The sequence below is a fragment of the Physella acuta genome, unplaced genomic scaffold (genome assembly GCF_028476545.2).
Source record: "Physella acuta isolate Inbredline_101_S28 unplaced genomic scaffold, ASM2847654v3 ptg000438l, whole genome shotgun sequence".
Lineage (NCBI taxonomy): Eukaryota > Metazoa > Mollusca > Gastropoda > Physidae > Physella > Physella acuta.
In genome coordinates, this window is record NW_026731957.1 from 310322 (window position 1) to 330715 (window position 20394).

Consider the following 20394-nt stretch of genomic DNA (forward strand, 5'->3'; position numbering starts at 1 on the left):
AATATCTATACATTGCTGCGCGTTTTTATTTCTCCCCTTCCACATTTTAATAAAAAAATACTGATGAGATTATCCATCAACGTTTTATACCAATTCTAATTACATTCGAAAAGAAGCAGAACTCCACATTTTGCTTTGTCCGCAGAGACTGACAATTTCTAAATCTATTTTACTACACAACATTATTTAATGCAACTTTCTTTTTCAAATAAACAGGGAGTGATCTTCCTAAACTTTCTCGAATATTTTTATATAACTTGGAAAATAGACATGATTTTTAATTACTGAAACTTTTAAAAATAGAATAGAATCTCATAGAAAAAAGAATTGCGCACCAAGCGAACGCCAAAACAAAATGTGCATAATAGTGCGCAATATTGTTAGTACTTTATAAATTTACATGCGTTTTTTGAGAAATCGGAAATAGCGTAAATTAGTACTTCCGGTCAACGGAAATTACTCAAACTTTAACAGATTGTAGAGAATTAGATCCTTTAATAACATGTGAAATTTCATTCATCTATCTGAAATAGTACTCAAGTTATAGGCTTTTGAAAAATTCAAAGTAGAAAAAGTACCACTTCCGGTTATGGGAAATAGCTTAAAAGCTGATCAGGATCTACGATTTTGATATAATACTTATATATGAACTTTCATCAACCTAGCTGTAACGGTACTCAAGTTATCGTGTCTACACACAGACAGACAGACACACACACACACACACACAGACAGACAGACACACAGACATACGGACAAGATTGCAAAATTATGTTTTTCCGTATCAGTGAGGTGTAAAACGTCGAGATTTGTAAAAATCTCGATTTTTTTTTTGCACGATTACAAGACTTTGTCTATACTTCGTAAATACGAGATAGTAAAAATACTAAGAGTGAGCCTATGTTTAAACACAAATAATGTATTTCTGTCTGAAAACGTTTTACATACCTGAATCATCGAAGCGTTTCTTTTAACACGTTAGCTCGGTATTTTTAAACTAGTGCTCACCTGTATCAAAATAAAACTCGAACGGCTAAAGTGGAGAAGTTAGCGTGACATACACAGCAGTTTAAAAATACGGTGTTAGCCTCATACACCACCATCAACCTCTCTACACGGTCACCAGAATACCACTATCAACCTTTCCACACGTTCAGCAGAATACCACTATCAACCTTTCCACATCGTCATCATCAACACCACAGATGTAAGCTCTGCTAGGGGGCAGAGTTTCATCCAGGCATCTCTTCGGTCCCTCCCCCCCCCTCCGGTGAAAGACTACCGCCCCCCCCCCCAACGAAATGGAATTTATATAGAAAATATATACTTTTACCAGTGTCCCCCCCCCCCCCGGAAAATGAAAATATCAAGTGCACCCCCCCCCTCGGAGAAAAAAGTCTGGAAGAAATACTGCTAGGGAGGGGCTTAACTAAATAATCTGTCCAGTCAGTGCAACCGTTGTAGAGCCACGGTGGTTAAATCTTATCCTTAACCTTAGTCTAAATAAAATTAAAAAAAATAAAAAAACCTTTAACAATTTTTTAAATTTATTAAACAAATGGAACCGATAATAAAAATGGAAAAAAAAGAATAGATTAGAAAAACTACATACACAAAACAAAACAGAACTTAAAACACGACTAATCAAAACAGACTTTAACGTAACAAAACACCCAATTTCGGACTACCGTCAACACAGAAATACTTCAACACACAGGCCTCGACATCCCTAACTGTCCACACACTACATTCACGAACTAATACCAATCCTACGCACAAGAAAATAGTCCCTAATACAACAATAACTAACATTCAGGACAAAAAGCACAGTGGAGCCACACTTCAAAACATAGTTTGCATAAATAACATCATGGCTGTCTCCATGCAACCTCTGGATTTTAATCTCTCTGGGTGGTACGAAAATGATGTTCATTGGGTGCCCCGCCATCTCGTCCGAATTGGGTGTTTAAACAAAAACAATTCCTACACTAAACATAAACTAAACACATATGGTTCCAAAAGGGCCTATAAAAAAGTTATCTAAATTAACCTAGCCCTAGCAGAAAAACATGGGATGGAGTGGTCTAGCGGTAGAGAGCTGGACTGCTAACCCGTAAGTCTCGAGTTCGAATCCGGGTTCAAGTCAGTAGACCGTCCCTGTGTCCACCCAACTCTGATGGGTACCTAACTTAAGTTAGGGAAAGTAAAGGCGGCTGGGCATAGTGCTGACCACACTGTCTCTTCATATGCCGAGGTCACAGAAACAAGTGAACTCTACTTCACTTGCCCCATAGACCGTCAGGTTTGAAAGGGAAACTTTACTTTACTAGCAGAAAAACATAAATTTACCTAGACTAAAGCATTGACCCCACTCGTGCTACCAATTTGTAAAACGTTTAAAATACGGTATTGGCTTTAAATCATCTAAACATTATAACTTCCAAGCCCTATAGGTTTTTAACGCTGTTGTAACAGGTGTTGTTGATAGTACGTGTACACAAAAATCAGGTTAACAATTCCAAAGTTAACAAGTTGAGTGAAAAAATGTCAATTAACATATTGACTCAGTCATCAGTTTTAAACCCACTAGGCCAAGGTTGAATTGAATTTGCTTCCAACTTGTCATATATTGCGTACAGGTGTTACGCAAACACATTTTCAGGATTAAATTTTGCGATAGATGCCGAGTGAATCTACATGGTATATGATATGTAAACACAATCGAAAGACCATACAAATATACAATCTCAATCATCGCGTGAACGATCATAGCTACAATGCAATCAATTTATATTACTTTCATAATGTGTTATTTCTAAATACTTAAAAACTTCTCACAAAATTAAAATCCTAAAGCTACACAATCAATAAAACAATAACAAACATTAATTACATCAGTAAATAAAACACCAAGAAACAACTCCAAGAAATTCCGTAACTTGAAGCAATTATTTACATTGCTAAATAATAATATTAATTAATAGAATTCGAAAACATTATCCTGGCTAAAATACAAAGATCTAAAAACCCTGTGGCATAAATTAGTATTGAACACAAAGAAATCTATAATACGTTAATCTTTATGCAGTAAAGTATCAATTAAGCTTTTAGGTCTATAGGGCAGATGAAGTAGAGTTCACCTGTTTCGTTGACCTCGTCATATGTAAGAATAATGTGGTCAGCACTATGCCCAGCAGCCTTTACTTTCCCTAACGTGAGTCAGGTAACCATTAGTAGTTATTCATCTATCCATATTTCATTGACAATCGTGACTTAAAGTAATATAATATTGCTTTACATAGATTCCTATTTGTTATAAGGTTCTATATTTTTTTTTTAATAACATAGAGAATAAACGCGTTAACTAGATAACTAATCTCATTTTAAATACATTTCGATATCTTAAACTTAACTGTAAAAGGTGTATACAGTAACATCACACATTTGATGAACGAAACGTAGCTTCTTAATAATCATGAAGTATACATACACGTGGTTCTTCATCAAATAAGAGGGGCAGGTGGGGGTAAAAAGGCTTTAAGATCAATGACGCGTAATTCTGGCATGCGTTTAAAGTTGTTTTACATGTTTATCAAATCTGTTGTATGTATTTTTAAACACCTGCTCCCCCTGACTTTATGAGCAGTTTTATCCAGATTGTGTAACGCGGAATGGAAACGTTATTGACGGGTTAAGTTTGTGATCTAAACTACTAGAACGTTTGAGATCAATGACAAAACTTAATGTAACCTGAATGTGGGTCGAAAGTTCAACACTTAGATAAAAGACGGGCTATTGATTAGAACAAGATGGATGTAACGTCAATGTGGGTCGATAGTTCAATAAATGAAAGACAAGCGTGCACTGTATATGTATCAGGATGTAGACTCCACGTCACTGTAGGTAGACAGCGACTAAAGGAGAGGTGGACAGGTCTAAGCTGATAAACAGTTTAAAACACTGTACACTCTAGATTTTGGTAAGGGGTCGTCCATAAATGACGTCACACTCACAGGGGGGAGGGGGTCCGTAATTTTGTGACGGTGTGTGACGAGGGGGATGGGGGGGGGTTCAGATAGTGTGACGTCACACTTTTGCATTATAAAAAGCAATGTTAGAAAACGAATATAAGACGTTATTTCGCGTTTTAGAATAGGAATTGATTAAAATACTCTATTTTGACAAAGTTGAGACAAGATTTTGGAAAAATATAGCTGTTTTAAGAAAAATTTTACTGCAATTTTGAGGGGGGTTGTAGGCTGAGGTGTGACGTCATTTTAGGGGGGTCTGGTTTTTTGTGGCGATGTGTGACGGAGGGGAGGGGGATGTAAAAATCGTCAAAAAAGCGTGACGTCATTTATGGATGACCCCTAACCTGGATAAAATGTCAAGCAAAACTTCGCTCTTTAATTTGTTACATATTTTGTAGCAATTTTCGCAAGTCAACCATGAAGGTAAAATCGTGACAAACAACAAATACACAATTTTTCGTTCCAACAAGCCAACAGATGTAATTGTATTAACTGGGTCCATGAGTGAACTAAATTAGCTTAACCTGAACACTATTCAACACTATTAAACACTCTTAAACACTATTAAACACAATTCTAATCTGACAGTAACGAGTGAGGCAGATCATTTGTGTCGATGTTGTTTTTCTTTTCTCATAAACCACTGACGCGTACCGCTTAACTCGCGTGTTCTGCTTAAATTATACATAATTACCTTGTTTAGAACGAGTGTTTGTGTAGAAAAACATTAAAATGACGGTACACGTAGTTGTGATCACAGTTGTTTTGACCCTAAAGTGTTTGTCTGTAGGCCTATGTGGTTTGACCACAGGTGGGCTATGAGTAATGTGTTTAATCCACCGCTAATTCATCCACAGCTTGTCTTTAACTGCAACGGTTTTTACGGCTTGATCAATTCAAATACCGACTACCTTAATACATTGTGTAATAATAAACAAGGCCTGGTCTAGCCAACATAAATATAAAGATGAACAGATGTGTAAGATTGGTTAAGCTCATGGTTAGTGAAATAGAAAATCCCGAGTTCGAACACTGGATAATCTAGAAGAGACAACTCCAAAGTTTAAACATCTGCAGCTTTGTAGTTTGTTTTGGATGGACAAATACTATGGAAGCAATTCTAAAAAGAAAAGCATGCTAAAATTGGAGCTTTCGAAAAAGATAATTTATACAGGACAGGGGAGTTAAGCGATAAGCTGAAGTTGTCTATGAGTCCCAATCTACCCCCTTACCTGGAGAGTGGCGACATTAATGAACGACTTGTATGCTAAAATAATTAGTAACACTCAGTGGTAGAACTAGAGAAAAAGGGCCACCCCGCAAAATTTTTTTTTTAGCCCCCGCTATATATATTATATAGGCCTATATATATATATATATATATATATATATATATATATATATATATATATATATATATATATATATATATGTAACTGGGGTAGGCCTAACTACCAGTTACAAATGATAACGAACGAGAAGCCGCGACGCAGTATGAAATCTGACGCAACCATAACAGGTGGCTTATTGGATCGGTCTGATAACAATCTCAAAGGCAACGCGTGCTATTTTGGGAAACGGTACGAGAAGTTTCAGACGAGCTGTCAACTTTGATGGATGGGACGCAGATGTTTTAGTGAATCGGACGGTACGTCAGAAACTGCGACAGTAGTATTCGGATACATCGATTACAAGTATCGATTACGGAAATGGAGACAAGTACGACTACGATTTCAAGGCATAAATAGGAGGGGACGGCAGAACTCGTCCTCTCTTCCCGTTTCGAGGCTCTTATCTCTTTCATCGCTCGCTTAGATCAGTCAGTCTGTGTGACTATGTCAAGTCGGTTATAGAACGGGTTAGCCGTATTGTGTTAAGAAGGATTATAGACATGTGGATTCAGTTATATAAAGCCTAGTGAAGGACTGTTAGGGGTCAGTTGATTCAGACTATTATTGAGAAGCATTCCTGTTGATTTATTGTGTTATTATGAAGCATTTCTTGATTCATGTAATAAAGGATCAATAGCGAACCTGCATCTTGAGTATCTATACTGTGGTCAATGTTGTCTAGAATGAGTGGTTAAACTCGTTAACACGTGGCACTACAGGCAATTAGGTCTCATTACATGTGGCGTTGCGAGCATGGTAACTGTTGGCTCGTTACAATTGGCGTTGTCGGCAGGATAAATGTTCGCTCGTCACATATATATATATATATATATATATATATATATATATATATATATATATATATATATATATACAATAACAAAATACGTACATAGGATACTCATTGCTGGCCTGTTCGGGATTTGAAAAACATAAATTAAAAAAAATTTCAACATCAGGTCATGTGTGTAAGTGCATTTTTTTTTCAAAGTACATTTATGTACAATGTATAGCTTATGACGACAATAATAAAAATGGACAATTATTCACTAATTCCTTTCTCACAAAATATGTACATGCCAATGTAAACATACGTACATACATACATTCCACAGTGGAACTATGTATGTAATACAACCCATATTGGAAACTTGGAACTATTTACATCCTGCACAGATCATGAAATGCTTCTCTACTGCGATAGTCCCGCCATGTTGGTGGCATATTGTTCTGTAAATATTTGCCACACTTCACACATGGAGCTGAAAACAAAGTGCCAAACCTTTCCAGCCACAGCACAAATGATTTTACAGCTATTTCTGGAAAAGCTGGTGCATGGTAATGCAAAGATGCAGCAACTGCATGATGTGTAGTCTTTTGGAAAACTTGATAACGAGAATTGGACCAAATTTCAAACTGGCCATCTTCAGTTTGAAAGATTTCGTCAAACCCTTTCACTTTAACCCATTCAATTGTCAGACCACGCAATACAACATTTGCTCTTAGTGTTCGCCCCAATTCAATCTGCTTGACACCACAGCTTCCAAGAGGTCGTGTCAGAGTAAAATTTGATTTTGGGTATTCTTTATTTAATGCCATCACAAGATGCTCTACAGATTGTGATGAGGCAAGACACGCAGCAAGCATGTTGGGTTTAGGTTTGTTTGCTCCGGTATATTTGGAAGACTGTTTACGCTTCAGGGTGTTCTGTAACTGCTTGCTGTGCAGGCTCATGCACCTTGTTGGCCTATTTATAAAACTGCAACAGCTGAGAATGTGTGACTGTATTTTTATCAACGGGATCAAGACTGAGGTTGTCTATATTGGAAAACATTTGAACAGGACCAATATTTGCCCCCGTCTTTTCCAAATCACTGAAATCATGGCTAATGGTATCTAATGATTTTTTTAGCGTTTTTAATATGGCTCTGTGTTTTTCATGATGTTCCTCAGTTTTCTCAATATTTGTTATAGCAGTTTGTTTTTGATTTGATAAAGAGCTTTTTTCTTTCGAAACGTCTTTATTACCCGTTCAATATTCATCTTTCTCAGGGGTGTCTTCCACACATGTGTGTAAGTGCATAAAATCAGTTTTAATTAATTTTTGATAGAAGCCCTCTTAACATCTAATCGATCAAAATAATATAAAACATAAAAGCTTTGTATAAGTACTGGTGTCTCGTGTTATGTTTATTCTTATGTTGTTTTTTTTGTATTTATATTATTAATTTTTTAAATATTATTGATTTAATACATTTCTTTTTTATAGTATGTCATTCTTTAGTAATTACTTATAAGAAAATAATAATTAAGAGAAGTAATTGGTTTTTAATTTAAAGGAGCTTATGATCACCCCTATTTGACTATTTAGAAAAAAGGGAAATAAGTCATGGAAGTGGTTTGAACATTTGCTTATCTTTGATAAGTTTATTTGAAGGAGAAAGACTCGTCTTTCACTGTGGTTTAAAAACAAAGGGAAAAAGAATATGCAAGAGCGTGGGGTGGTGTCTATAGAATAAAGATAATCCAACCGCAGCTACGGTAACTTTTTACAAAACAACCATCAAGTTAAAAATAAAAGAAAATTTACTTTTTTTTTAACTATAATTTTTTTTTTATTATGGTCGGCTCTGGGCCCCTAAATGGCGTGCCCCCCCCCCCCACCCCCCACATTGCGGGGTCTGGCGGCACTACAGTTCCGCCCCTGGTAACACTGTAATTTCAGGTTATAAATAATTTATTGTTCAATTTTTTACTTTATTCAAATATGAAACAAACTAAAGGGCATTAATTTGTTTTTCTTATGCAATTGTATATTTGTAGCTATTTGATCATAAAAAAGGGAAGTAATTTGTATAACTTTTGTCTGGTAAAATAATATTTTGTGTGTGATGGATAATAAATGTATTTTAATGGTTTAATTTCTACTTTCGAAATTTCTCTGTACTTTATTTGTTCTGATCCCTATCCAACTTTACATATGAACATCGAATCGCCATGTAAAAAAACACAAGATTTTCGGGTTCAAAAAATATAAATAAATAAATAGTTTTTTTATTTATATGTAAACCACTTTCATTAAACGATGTTACATGTCTGAATGAAAAATTATTATTGCAAATCTGCATCAGTCGCCACATGCTATATAAAGCGAACGTGAAAAGGAAAATTTATGGTGCAAATTGCGTCTGCACATACAAACAGGTTTACATCAACATACAATTACATCACATACATTCAAACACAGTCCATTTTAACGTTATAGTATAGAAGGATTGATTGTTCAATAGTTCATACTAGTTGTAGATTTTTGCACATTTTGTTAAACGAATGTTTCTCTAGATCAATTCCAAACAACAGTTTAATTGAAACAGCGTGGAGTGATAAAATATTTCATCCAAATTGACCATCCTTGATTCAAGACTATCATTTTAAACCAGTAGTTAGGCCTGTATCATAAAAACGTATTATTTCGCGTTTTCTATACTTAGACAAACTCAGCCAATGTTATATTTTTAACTAGCTGCACTACGCTATATAACCCTACGTCACCGAGTCTAAAAATGTTCCTTGAAAATAATCTCAGGACAAATGACCACAGGACCAAATGGTCTCAGGATAAATGAACTCAGGACAAATGAACTAAGGACAATTTATCTCAGGACAAAAGATCTCAGGACACATGATCTCAGACAAAACCATTTACGTCATTCATTGTTGTGTCCATAAAAAATATCCTTGTGATACTTTCAAAACATATTAATGAAAGTAATTTTCTAAGTAACCAAGAGACCGGTATCCATAACTGAGCCATAACACAGCCTACAACCCCCCCCCCCAACTCCCCACTAAAAATGCAGTTGAATTATTTTTCAAAAATCGGTTTATTTCTTATATATTGAATGAGCTCGGTCAGACGCCAAATAACGGATACAATTCAGTTTCTAAAATTTATTTTTACAATGCACAAGTGTGACGTCACACGCCTGAACCTCCCACTAACACACATCGTCAAAAAATTACGTACCAACACCCCGAAGCTCCCCCCCCCCCACATCTTGTTGTTTATTTCCAGTTTGAATTTTGTGCTTTAATTTGTTAAATACTATATATCAGCATATTTACAATACATATCATTAATTAAAATAAGTAATTAGTAAAGAAAAATCCAACAATGAACAGACATGTAAGATATACAATTTAAAACATAATACAATACATAAAGACATTTCTATTATTAACATTTCTGAACCGAGAGTCATTCTAAATATCTCATGTTACGGACATGGCAAAAGAAATAAACCAAAATATTTATAACAATCATAAATGTCTCGAGTGTTTTACCGAAACTTTTTATCAACATGATAAATAGTGTCTTTGCGTTATTTAGTTGAAAAATCCGAGTAAAAATGTAGTAATGGCAGCTACGAAAACAGCAACAAACGCGGTTATCTTTCTCGAACTAGGGTCCTCGCCGATGTCTTTCATTTTTTTCTTGATGATCAGTTTCTCCTCCACCGTTAGCTTGGGTTTGGGCGTGTCGTCTATGCCACAGATCCAGTTATAAAAATAAACCCTCAAGCTTCGTCTCTTGGGCTCGGCTAATTCTGGGGAGAGTTGAGGTCGCATAGGGAGAATTGAACTAATAGTATATAAGGTCAGACTACTTTTGGACTTAGTGCCACAGTAAAAAAGTAAAAATTAGAATTGAGATTCAAGTTAGATTATATATATATATATATATATATATATATATATATACGAGCCGACCCGTGGCGTATCATATGCCGCTATTTAGTTGTTTTATTTTCTACTTTTCAGTAATTCATAATTTGTGAATTCGACAGTACCAATGCTGCCACTGAAAATATTTGCTTTAAAACACTATCAGTAAGTCGTTAAGGACGATACTACCCCCACCCTCCTTAGTTACCTCCCCTAAGTTTAAAATCGTTTCAAACTATATTATCTGCCCCTAATAGCCGTCACTAAACCCGGCTCTACGATTGTAAACATTTAGCTTGAACCTCAGCTCACCAGACCTTGTGGGGGTGGGGTTGGGGGTGGTAGGGATATGCCAAGAGAGGAAGAGAGGGGGCTGCAAGACGCGCTTACAGCTTGGTGTTTTCTAAGGTATCCGAGAAGAGAATATATATATATATATATATATATATATATATATATATATATATATATATATATATATATATATATATATATATATATATATATATGTGTGTGTGTGTGTGTGTGTGTGTGTGTGTGTGTGTGTTTATGTGTTGGTGTGTGTTTGGAAGAATGAATATATATCTTTAGTTTCAAGCCATACTGTTAAATGTAACAGTTTTAATCGCCTGTAAAGATACCAAAGTTACGGATGATCAATCCAACACACGTTCAATGATATATCAAATCAGAGCCCACTGGCCATTGGTTGTGAGAAACTTGTTGTCCACCTTGTATGAGTACTTAAGTAGTGCAGTATGGCACTGGGCGATGTGCTAACATATTTTCTCAGAATATTATTTTATAAGAGAATGGAAATTGTTACCGTTTAACGTTTCTATAGTGTTAGACTGAGACTTTTCTTCATTTTCCGCTTCAGATTCGACTTCAGATTCTGAATCCTCCGGGTCTGTCGTGTCGTTACGTGTCCACCACGTCACACGGTGAAGCTGAGAGAACAAAAACACTTTCTTAAATATTTGAACGATTTAATATATGAAATCCTTCCCCATAGTTTTACCCAAGTGATACATTGTAAGCGTTTTACAGAACAACAAACATATTTGTTTGCTAGATTTTCATAGTAATGTATTAAACTGTAAAAAAAAATCAGCTTATAATACAACTTATATATATAAATGATAACCAAATTCTACAATTTTCTTGGTGATCGAGGAGACGGCGTGGTCGTTTAGTAGAGCTTACTTCTGCTAATTCGAAATTCTCAAGTTCGGATACCGGGCTAGGTACTGAGTCGATCCATCTCTGATAAGTACCTTGCTCGTCTTAGGAAAATTAAAAGGCGGCTTAGCATAATGCTAACCACACTATGCCTTCATATGCCGAGTTCATAGTTAAAGATGAATTCTACTACAATGCCCCATATTCCCCAGGTTCGAAACGATACTTTACTTTTGAATTTTCTGGAAAACGGTTATTGATTTAAAAAAAAAACAACTCATAGAATTAACTTTTATATACCAGTTTAGTTGTTACCCACACAATACCTATTTTAAGTTTTTTATGACAATTATAAAAATTTCTAATAAATAAAAAAAAAATCAACAATGCCACACCCACTTTTTCAGGCGGTCTGGGCTTCGTCATTAGCGAGATCCCCACGATGCTTATAATAGAGACACCGGACAAGATGATGGCGAAGTGAAAAAAATGGACTTTCCTCAGCACCAGGGGTCTGGTATCTGGCTCGAAACTTCCACACAGGGGCGCCGGGTAGACGAACTCCAAGACCATCCTGACAAGACCCACGCACGTGCTGATGACCAGGCCCCAGAAGGCACCCTGTGATAGATCAATAAACAGGATGTAAATATGTACTTCTTGCAATGTTACATTGATATCAATGTTACCTTTCAAAAACGTTTTAATATATCAATTGCTTAGTTCGTCTTTACAGTGTCTATCCATTACTCTTATGGATTTTTAAAAAGTACAACATTTGAATAAATCTTAATGTTATCTAACATTTATAACTCATTTAATTTCTGTTAATAGTTTAAAATATTTTATTTTCCAACAAGCTAAACAAACAAGAACATACCAATCACAAAAGAAGCGAATAAGAGTATCATAGAATGTAAAGCAAAATAAAGTAAATTTATCTGTGTTTTTTTTTTAAATCAGCCTTCTAGCAGATTTCTTTAAGGTTGAATCTTTCGTTTGGCGTGTGTCATTGTGTGCATGATTTATTTTAGTATGATTTTTTTGCTTATATTTTTAATAAGTCTACAACTTTATGATTATGTTAATAGAAAAGTTCCACATGCTATTAGCGTTTTACTTGTTCTGTTGTTCCCTTCCAAAACAAGGCTAACAAAAACACCCAGCAGAAAGGGGGAGAAACACAAGAAGCCATGGTTTGTAAATATGTCCAGAGTTGTCCTCCTTGAGCACTCTGGATGACGGGAATCCACACAATACTGGAAGTAAAGGCAATTGAATACAAGCTAATGTTGTCTTCAATAGTATACGTCTAGACTCTAAACAATTAATGCTAGAGCTTCTTTAAAAAAAAGAGTTATTAATTTGCGACTTGGGTTTTATAACTATGACTATTAGATTATTGCTCAATAAAAAAACTGTTTTTTTCTTCCATTTTGAACTTTAAGACAAATTAATTTTATTATCTTATTTATTTGACTGAGGGTAAACCTATTAAAATAAGACATACGATTGTTTTTTTTTCGCATTCAACATGTTTATATTCCCGCACAGGTAAATTCTAATGCGCTTTAATAAATTAGTATTTTATTCTGAAACTGTATTAAACACTGTGCTAAAATGGATTACATAAATATTGCTTTATGTATTGAACTGTACACATTGCTATAATTATAATAAAACAGCCGAATTGTTGAATTTTTATTTTGCTTGGGCCTTTAAAAAATACATTATATAATAGCCATATTTATCCAAAAGACAAAACCCAACCTGAACGCTATCAGGACCAGAACACAGACTCGACCAACGACCATCAACTCTTTCTGTGACGCTCTCCTCCTGTACCGTGTCCAGATGTCCATTGTGAACATGGAACTGGCCGAGTTGAAGATGGAGGTCAGCGAACTCATGAGGGCAGACAGCAGGGCAGCAAGCATGATGCCCTTCAGTCCTGCAGAAACACGTGTATAACGATACACTACGTTCTTCCTTATTGAGTTTTGTATATAAACATAAGGTAACTATGACACATGATTTCCTCGATGAATATCATGAGCTCTTGTTGAGAGAATGCATTGTACCGTAGATTTTTATCATAAAAAAGCATATTACTTTTTATATTAATTATACATTTCAATTATTTTTCTTCATGTAAAAATACAACTTTTGTCACCAGAGAATTGTAATAGGTTAATTAGAAACAAATTATAAGTAAATATTCTCATTAAAAAAATGTTCACATGCTAAGAAGAGTGCAGTTTTTTTCAGAACGTGTAGAATTCTAACCGGTAGCTCTATCAAAACTTTGTAGCGACATAAGTTTTTATTTATACTGAAATTTAAGCAGTGGATATTCGATTTCTATAAATACATAAATATAAAAGCCTTATCGTTTCTAAAACTGCCGAAAATTCCAAATGGCGGATATTTTTTCGGGTTTCCGTGACAACGAAAATTGTTTTCAGCTGTTTTATAACTTACTATCATATAACAAACGTGGTAGAAGTATTTGAAAGATTTCATATATTTAAAATTGTAACAAATAAAATAAAAACTGAGAATATCAACATGAGTAATCTTACATGTAACAACGTAAACTTAAGTATAGCATCTCGGCTATATGATCATGCACAAAACTAATCAACAAATTAAATTAAAATATTTAAAAGAATAAGTTATGATACGTCTACTATTTTGAGAGGTTGCTAAACTATAATTGAAATTGTGTTTGTTTTGTACAGAAATTTAAAGCGTTTCAATCAGTTTTTCAACACTGACCTGTGGGCATTTTCCTGAGGACCAAGAGGGGATAAGCAATGTTGGAACATCCGGCTTCATTCCCACAGACAGCTTTACAGGTCGCTGGGTCGGAACAGGCTACCTCGTCTGGGTGGGGAGATAGTGGGGGAGGGGGGTAGTTGGGTGGGGAGATAGTGGGGGAGGGGGGTAGTTTGGTGGGGAGATAGTGGGGGAGGGGGTCATTGGGTGGGGAGATAGGGGGAGGGGGTAGTTGGGTGGGGAGAAAGAGGGGGAGGGGTTAGCAACAAGTTCAATAATTTTAATATAACAATATTAAAAACTAAAGATTACAACATTTTTATATTAAATGTATCAAATTGTGCACTGTTTTAATTAAATCTGCCTTTCTGAAATTAAACTATTTTCGTAAATACGAATACATATTTCTAAACAAAGTAATCTATTTTGTTGTTCTTAAGACGACTATTTTCTTTAGCACATTTATATGTAGTGATAAATGAATCGAGACAAGTGAACTAAAAAATAAAAACTAAAAAAAAATAAACTAAATAATCTAAAATAAATTTAAATATGTTTACAAATCCGTAGTGTAAATTATACACTTATACAACTTTAAAAGGCGCAACAACATGCACCTGATAATACATAATACAAAATAATTTAAAAAAAATTGATTTAGTCGCTTTTTTTTCAATGACTACATCTTGCATATACATCCGAACCACAATCTGTAAAATTATCAAGCAAACAGAAATTTTATTTTCATTATTTGTGTGTTGGAAACACATCAATGTGTTTTACCCATACACTAAGAAATACAAAGCTACTTATATCACTGATTAACACCTAACTTAACTAAGATGTATGAGCTATTGAATCGTCTACAAACGTACGATTCTGGTGCAATATAAATCACTACACATTTACATGTCAATTCTACTATGAAACAGTTCTTCACTTCCTGAAAATTTATTTAACAGTTTACACATATTAAAAGAAAAACTTTATTACCTGGAAAATATATTCTGCTGATCATCCCAGGTATGATCCACAGGAAGAAAGGTGACAGTTTGAGGACTGCAGCAAACATACAACCCCCTTTACTGTGGCTGATGTTCTTAGCTGACAGACAACGCTGGACCATGATCTGATCAGTCAACAAAATGGCATTGAGAAAATGAGGTGTCGATACTTCTATTGTGTGTTACTGTTACATCGATGGGGTGATTAACTCTCTATTTTTATAAATATTTAATTTCATATATATATATATATATATATATATATATATATATATATATATATATATATATATATATATATATATATATATATATATATATATATATACATATATATATATATATATATATATATATAAATATATATATATATATATATATATATATATATATATATATATATATATACATATATATATATATATATACAAATGTATTATATGCAGATACAGAGAGAAAGAGAGATGCCGTTAAACAGGTCTGTTTAAAAAAAAAAAATATATATATATATATATATATATATATATATATGTATGTATATGTATATATATATATATATATATATATATTTATATATGTATATGTATATATATATAAATAAATAAATATATATATATATATATATATATATATATATATATATATATATATATATATATATATATATATATATATATATATATATATATATATATATATATATATATATATATATATACAAATGTATTATATGTAGATACAGAGAGAGAGATGCCGTTAAACAGGTCTGTTTAAAAATGTATATATATATATATATATATATATATACTAGCTGCATCCCGTGCTCCGCCACGGTAAATCTTTTTTAAATGTACCAACTTGGGAACAGAACAGAACAAAACTAAACACAACAGAAACGAACGCAAAAAAAATACAAACAAAAAAACAAACACAACACTCATAACATAAACACAATTTAAATGCAATCATAAAGGCATATTGCTCACAGTCTAGCCCGTAGCGCCAAATCGCGCCCTTTCCGGTGATTTGCACCCCCCTTAAAACTTTCGATTTGCACCCCTGTCCCCCCCCCCCGCCCTAAAACTTTCGATTTCCACCACCCACCCCTCGCACATTTTTTCCAACCCACTTTGGCGACCCCTAAGGTCGGCACCCGGGGACATATGCCCCCCTTCCCTCGCTACGCCTCTCCTATAAAACCCCTAGCTTGTCCGCAAACCGAAAGATAGAATATAATTAGTAAACAGTATAAATAATAGACAGTATTTAAAATATCCGTGTTTTACCTACAATATTTCACTTTATCCATTCACGCATTTTTTTTCCAGTACTTTAAATTTTAAAAATTTACAATAGAGTTTCATAACTAAAACCATTGCGCACCTAATGAACGTGATGACGCGTCTATAATAGTGCTGAATAATTGATTAAAAATTATAAGTAATAAACAGTATGGCCTACATTTAGTGAATAAAATAAATAAAAGATTGCCTTTTATCAATCCATTCTAATTATAATTTTCTAACAATAATTTCCTTTTACACATCCGAATAATTTGCATTCACATTTTGCTAATTATATTATTGCAACACTAATTCCTTCTATGACGAACGTATATTTGCATTCCCATTTTTTATTAGCGTGAGTTTAATGTATTTTTAAATTACCTCCTTTGTCAAAATTAGAAAAAAGAGTTAAATTAATTTGATTTTTCTACCGTACTTGTATTATGTTATTGAAATGTATCCACTTTTTCTGGGAATATAAACGAAAATTATATTTGACATTAATTCTTTTAATATGTTTTAGCAGTGTGCGTGTGTTTAATATTTTCTTTACATTATGCAAAAAAGTAAAAACAGTGGCAATTATAAAATAGCTCTATGTCGTTATATAAACAAACCCTACTCAATTACTTATAATAAGACACTGCGGTGTACTGAAAAGCACAGCATGGTGCGATGTTTAATTTTATTGTTTCAAAATATATAGCGATGACGGACTGACACACGCTCAGCCCGCTTATATTATAGATATATATATATATATAGGCCCTATATATATATATATGTATATATATATATATATATATATATATATATATGTATATATATATATATATATATATATATATATATATATATATATATATATATATCTATGATCATATATATATATATATATATATATATGATCATAGATGAATATTTATCAACGTCTCAATATATTTAATGCGTGATTAATGTATGACAGATATCAGTTTGAACCTAATGACCTGATCCATGCACCAGTTCCTGAGACCGTTGACAGTCAGTCCAAAGACCGCCCCCGTCCACGGGATATCACCTGTCACAGCGTTTCTCCAGATGTGCTTGTAGTCTGTGGGTGGGCAGTTTGTTGGCGGGTTAGTTATTTCAACTACTTTACACTACTCAACAAATCCTACTCAAAATACAACTGACTATTACTTTAGTTACTAACCTTACCTTTACCATAATTAATTCCCTTGGTCTAACCTTAATCTTCACACTATTATCAACCCAACCAATAGCATTAACACTAATCCCAACAGTTATATAACTCAAAATGGTACGACACTATTTTGTGTACCAACAGTAACACAATTGATACGGTACGACACTATTTTGTGTACCAAACAGTAACACAATTGATACGGTACGACACTATTTTGTGTACCAAACAGTAACACAATTGATACGGTACGACACTATTTTGTGTACCAAACAGTAACACAATTGATACGGTACGACACTATTTTGTGTACCAAACAGTAACACAATTGATACGGTACGACACTATTTTGTGTACATGTTTGAATGAACGCAGGTAGACAATGAAAAATGTAAATGTTTAGTTTAACTAACTATTCAGACTTAATTCCAACACATTCTGCTAACTTTAAAGTCTCGAGTTCGAATTTGGATTCAAGTCAGTAGAACGTCCCTGAGTCCACCCAGCTCTGATGGGTACCTAACTAACGTTAGTGAAAGGCTGGGCAAAGTGCTGACCACACTATCTTCTCGCATACCGAGGTCAAAGAAACAGTTAAATCTACATTTGCCCATAGGTTTGAAAGTGACTTTACTTTTATCCCACAAATTAAAAGTCACACCTAAACTAAGACAGGTCATGCCCGTCCCGTATCGTGTAGCCCAAAAGACCTAACAAATAGGTCATTTAAAACATCATGCTATGTAAGCTAAATGTCGAGAGAAGCACAAGTGACCCTGCTTGACCCTATTACATTTCTACTATGTAAAATTTAATGTAAATTAAGTGCTCAGGTGTTACACAAGCTACATCAAAAATACAATCTAATTGTTTAAAGTTATGTAAATTACCAAAATAATATAAATTACATTCTGGGTTCAAATATCTGGGAATTTCAGACATATCTTATATGCACGTGTGTTTCTATTCATTCCTAGCACCGTGTTCTTGCGAGTTTGTGTGCATGTGTGTACGTGTCATTGTTTGAGCACGCTGTTGATAAACGCAACATGTTAATGTGTTTACTACTCTGTAATTTCTCGTACACATTACGTATGTACTCACCCTGTCTGGGCAGTCCGCACGTGTAATTCCCTGGGCTACTCAGCGTCAGGTTGGACGCCGCGTGAGCGTATTTGGCCATAAACTGGTACCAACCACCCACATCCACCAGCACTGGTCAGTCAAGATTCAAGCAAAAACAATATTTTTTTCATGAATATTTAGACGCATAAAAGTAGTTTACACAAGGTCATTAAAGAATTGTGTTAAATACTATTATTATAGAGATACAAATAAGAATGGACTATGGTCAAATAGCAGAATTTATGACTGCTAACACAAAAGTCTTGAGTTCGGACCCCAGGCTCGAAAAAAATGTAGAACGTCGACGAGTCCGCTCAGCTTTTAATAGATACCTAACTCACGTTAGGAAAAACGGATGGGTATAGTTTTAACAAAACTACCCATTTATATACAGAGGTCACTGAAACAAAATAACTCTACTTCACCTGCCCCATGATGATGTTGTAACTTAATAGCAGGTTAAAATAATATTGTTAATTTTGGTCCCAGGAATGATAAGTCCAATACATAAATACACGTTTGAAATTGTACAGAAAAACATATGAGAAATGAAATTGCATCTGGCTGTTAAATAAAATAGGTTGAAGCCTCTCATGATTTAAAAAGAAATGCAGCTAGTTGGGATTATCTTTACTTACCAATAATGGCTAAGATGGTGGCTCCAATAAGTAAAATAACAGCTTGTAGTGTATCTGTGTAGATGACAGCTGTCAGCCCGCCTGGAGAGGAAGAGGCGCTTTTTGAATTTCTTCAAGAAGAAACTAACGTAGGTACTCACAACACATAAACAGTTTAAGGTATAGTTTTCAAAAGCATACATAGATAACATGAAAATGTAAACATCTCTTTTAGGGACAAATATAAATAATTCATTTAGCCTATGTCGTTCTTTTTTTAAAGCCTTTTTAGATTATATTTTCTAAAACCGATTGTATTTTCGGTTGCATTGTTTATAACGTATGTAACGGTATGGTCGGATGTTAGAGCCCAGGGCTGCTAACCCAAAAGCTTCGAGTTCGAATATCGGGCTTGAGGCCATAGTGTGTCCTTTAGTCCATCCAGTTTTGAAGCGTCCCTGACTCCCGCTCGAGAAAGTTGCTAATGAACATCAGAGCACCAACGTTGCTAGATATAAAAACAAGTCTGACTATAAAAAAAAAACCACATTTTTTTACGGTGCTGCGACTGATTCCCGAAAAACATTTGTCCGATTCGGGCAAGTGCACATTCGTACATTTGTCCCATTCGTACATTTGTCCCATTCGTACATTTGTCCCATTCGTACATTTGTCCCATTCGTACATTTGTCCCATTCGTACATTTGTCCCATTCGTGCAATTGTCCCATTCGGGCAAAAATATGTATCAACAGTTAAATGACCAGACACACATACCAACAGATAACCAGACACACATACCAACAGATAACCAGACGTACATACCAACAGATAACCAGACGTACATACCAACAGATAACCAGACGTACATACCTGCGACCGTGTAGACTCCAGTGATCAACAGAATTATAGCCACACAAGCATATAAGTTCCAGCCCAGCATTTGTTGCATGAAAATAGCACCGGAAAACATTTCCGTCTGGCCAATTGAAAAACACGAACATTGAGGGTTAGTCTTTTCAATAAATAAAACACCTAGTTGATTGAGAGTATTTATAAAAAAATTGTAA

General features: G+C 34.4%; 1 protein-coding gene and 1 pseudogene across 1 annotated transcript; both read right to left on the reverse strand.

Moving 5' to 3' along the window:
• Positions 1-6428: 6428 nt before the first annotated feature.
• On the reverse strand, positions 6429-9684 carry LOC131942999 (mediator of RNA polymerase II transcription subunit 27-like; annotated as a pseudogene).
• Positions 9504-20195, reverse strand: LOC131943000 (sodium/glucose cotransporter 4-like). Its single transcript, XM_059303006.1, has 11 exons — positions 20126-20195; positions 19347-19427; positions 18688-18798; positions 17387-17490; positions 15101-15236; positions 14108-14215; positions 13100-13280; positions 12450-12588; positions 11729-11950; positions 10974-11097; positions 9504-10029 (listed from the first exon to the last, which is right to left on the reverse strand). The coding sequence occupies exons 1-11, from the start codon at positions 20193-20195 to the stop codon at positions 9809-9811; spliced, it is 1497 nt and encodes a 498-aa protein (XP_059158989.1). The 3' UTR covers positions 9504-9808.
• Positions 20196-20394: the final 199 nt, after the last annotated feature.

Coding starts and splice junctions, on each gene's coding strand:
- LOC131943000 (XM_059303006.1), bottom strand. CDS start 20,195: ATGTACGTCTGGTTATCTGTTGGTATGTACGTCTGGTTATCTGTTGGT. Junction 18,799..19,346: donor CACCATCTTAGCCATTATTG/GTAAGTAAAGAT, acceptor TTGACTGACCAG/TGCTGGTGGATGTGGGTGGT. Junction 14,216..15,100: donor CAGCAGAATATATTTTCCAG/GTAATAAAGTTT, acceptor CTCCCCACCCAG/ACGAGGTAGCCTGTTCCGAC.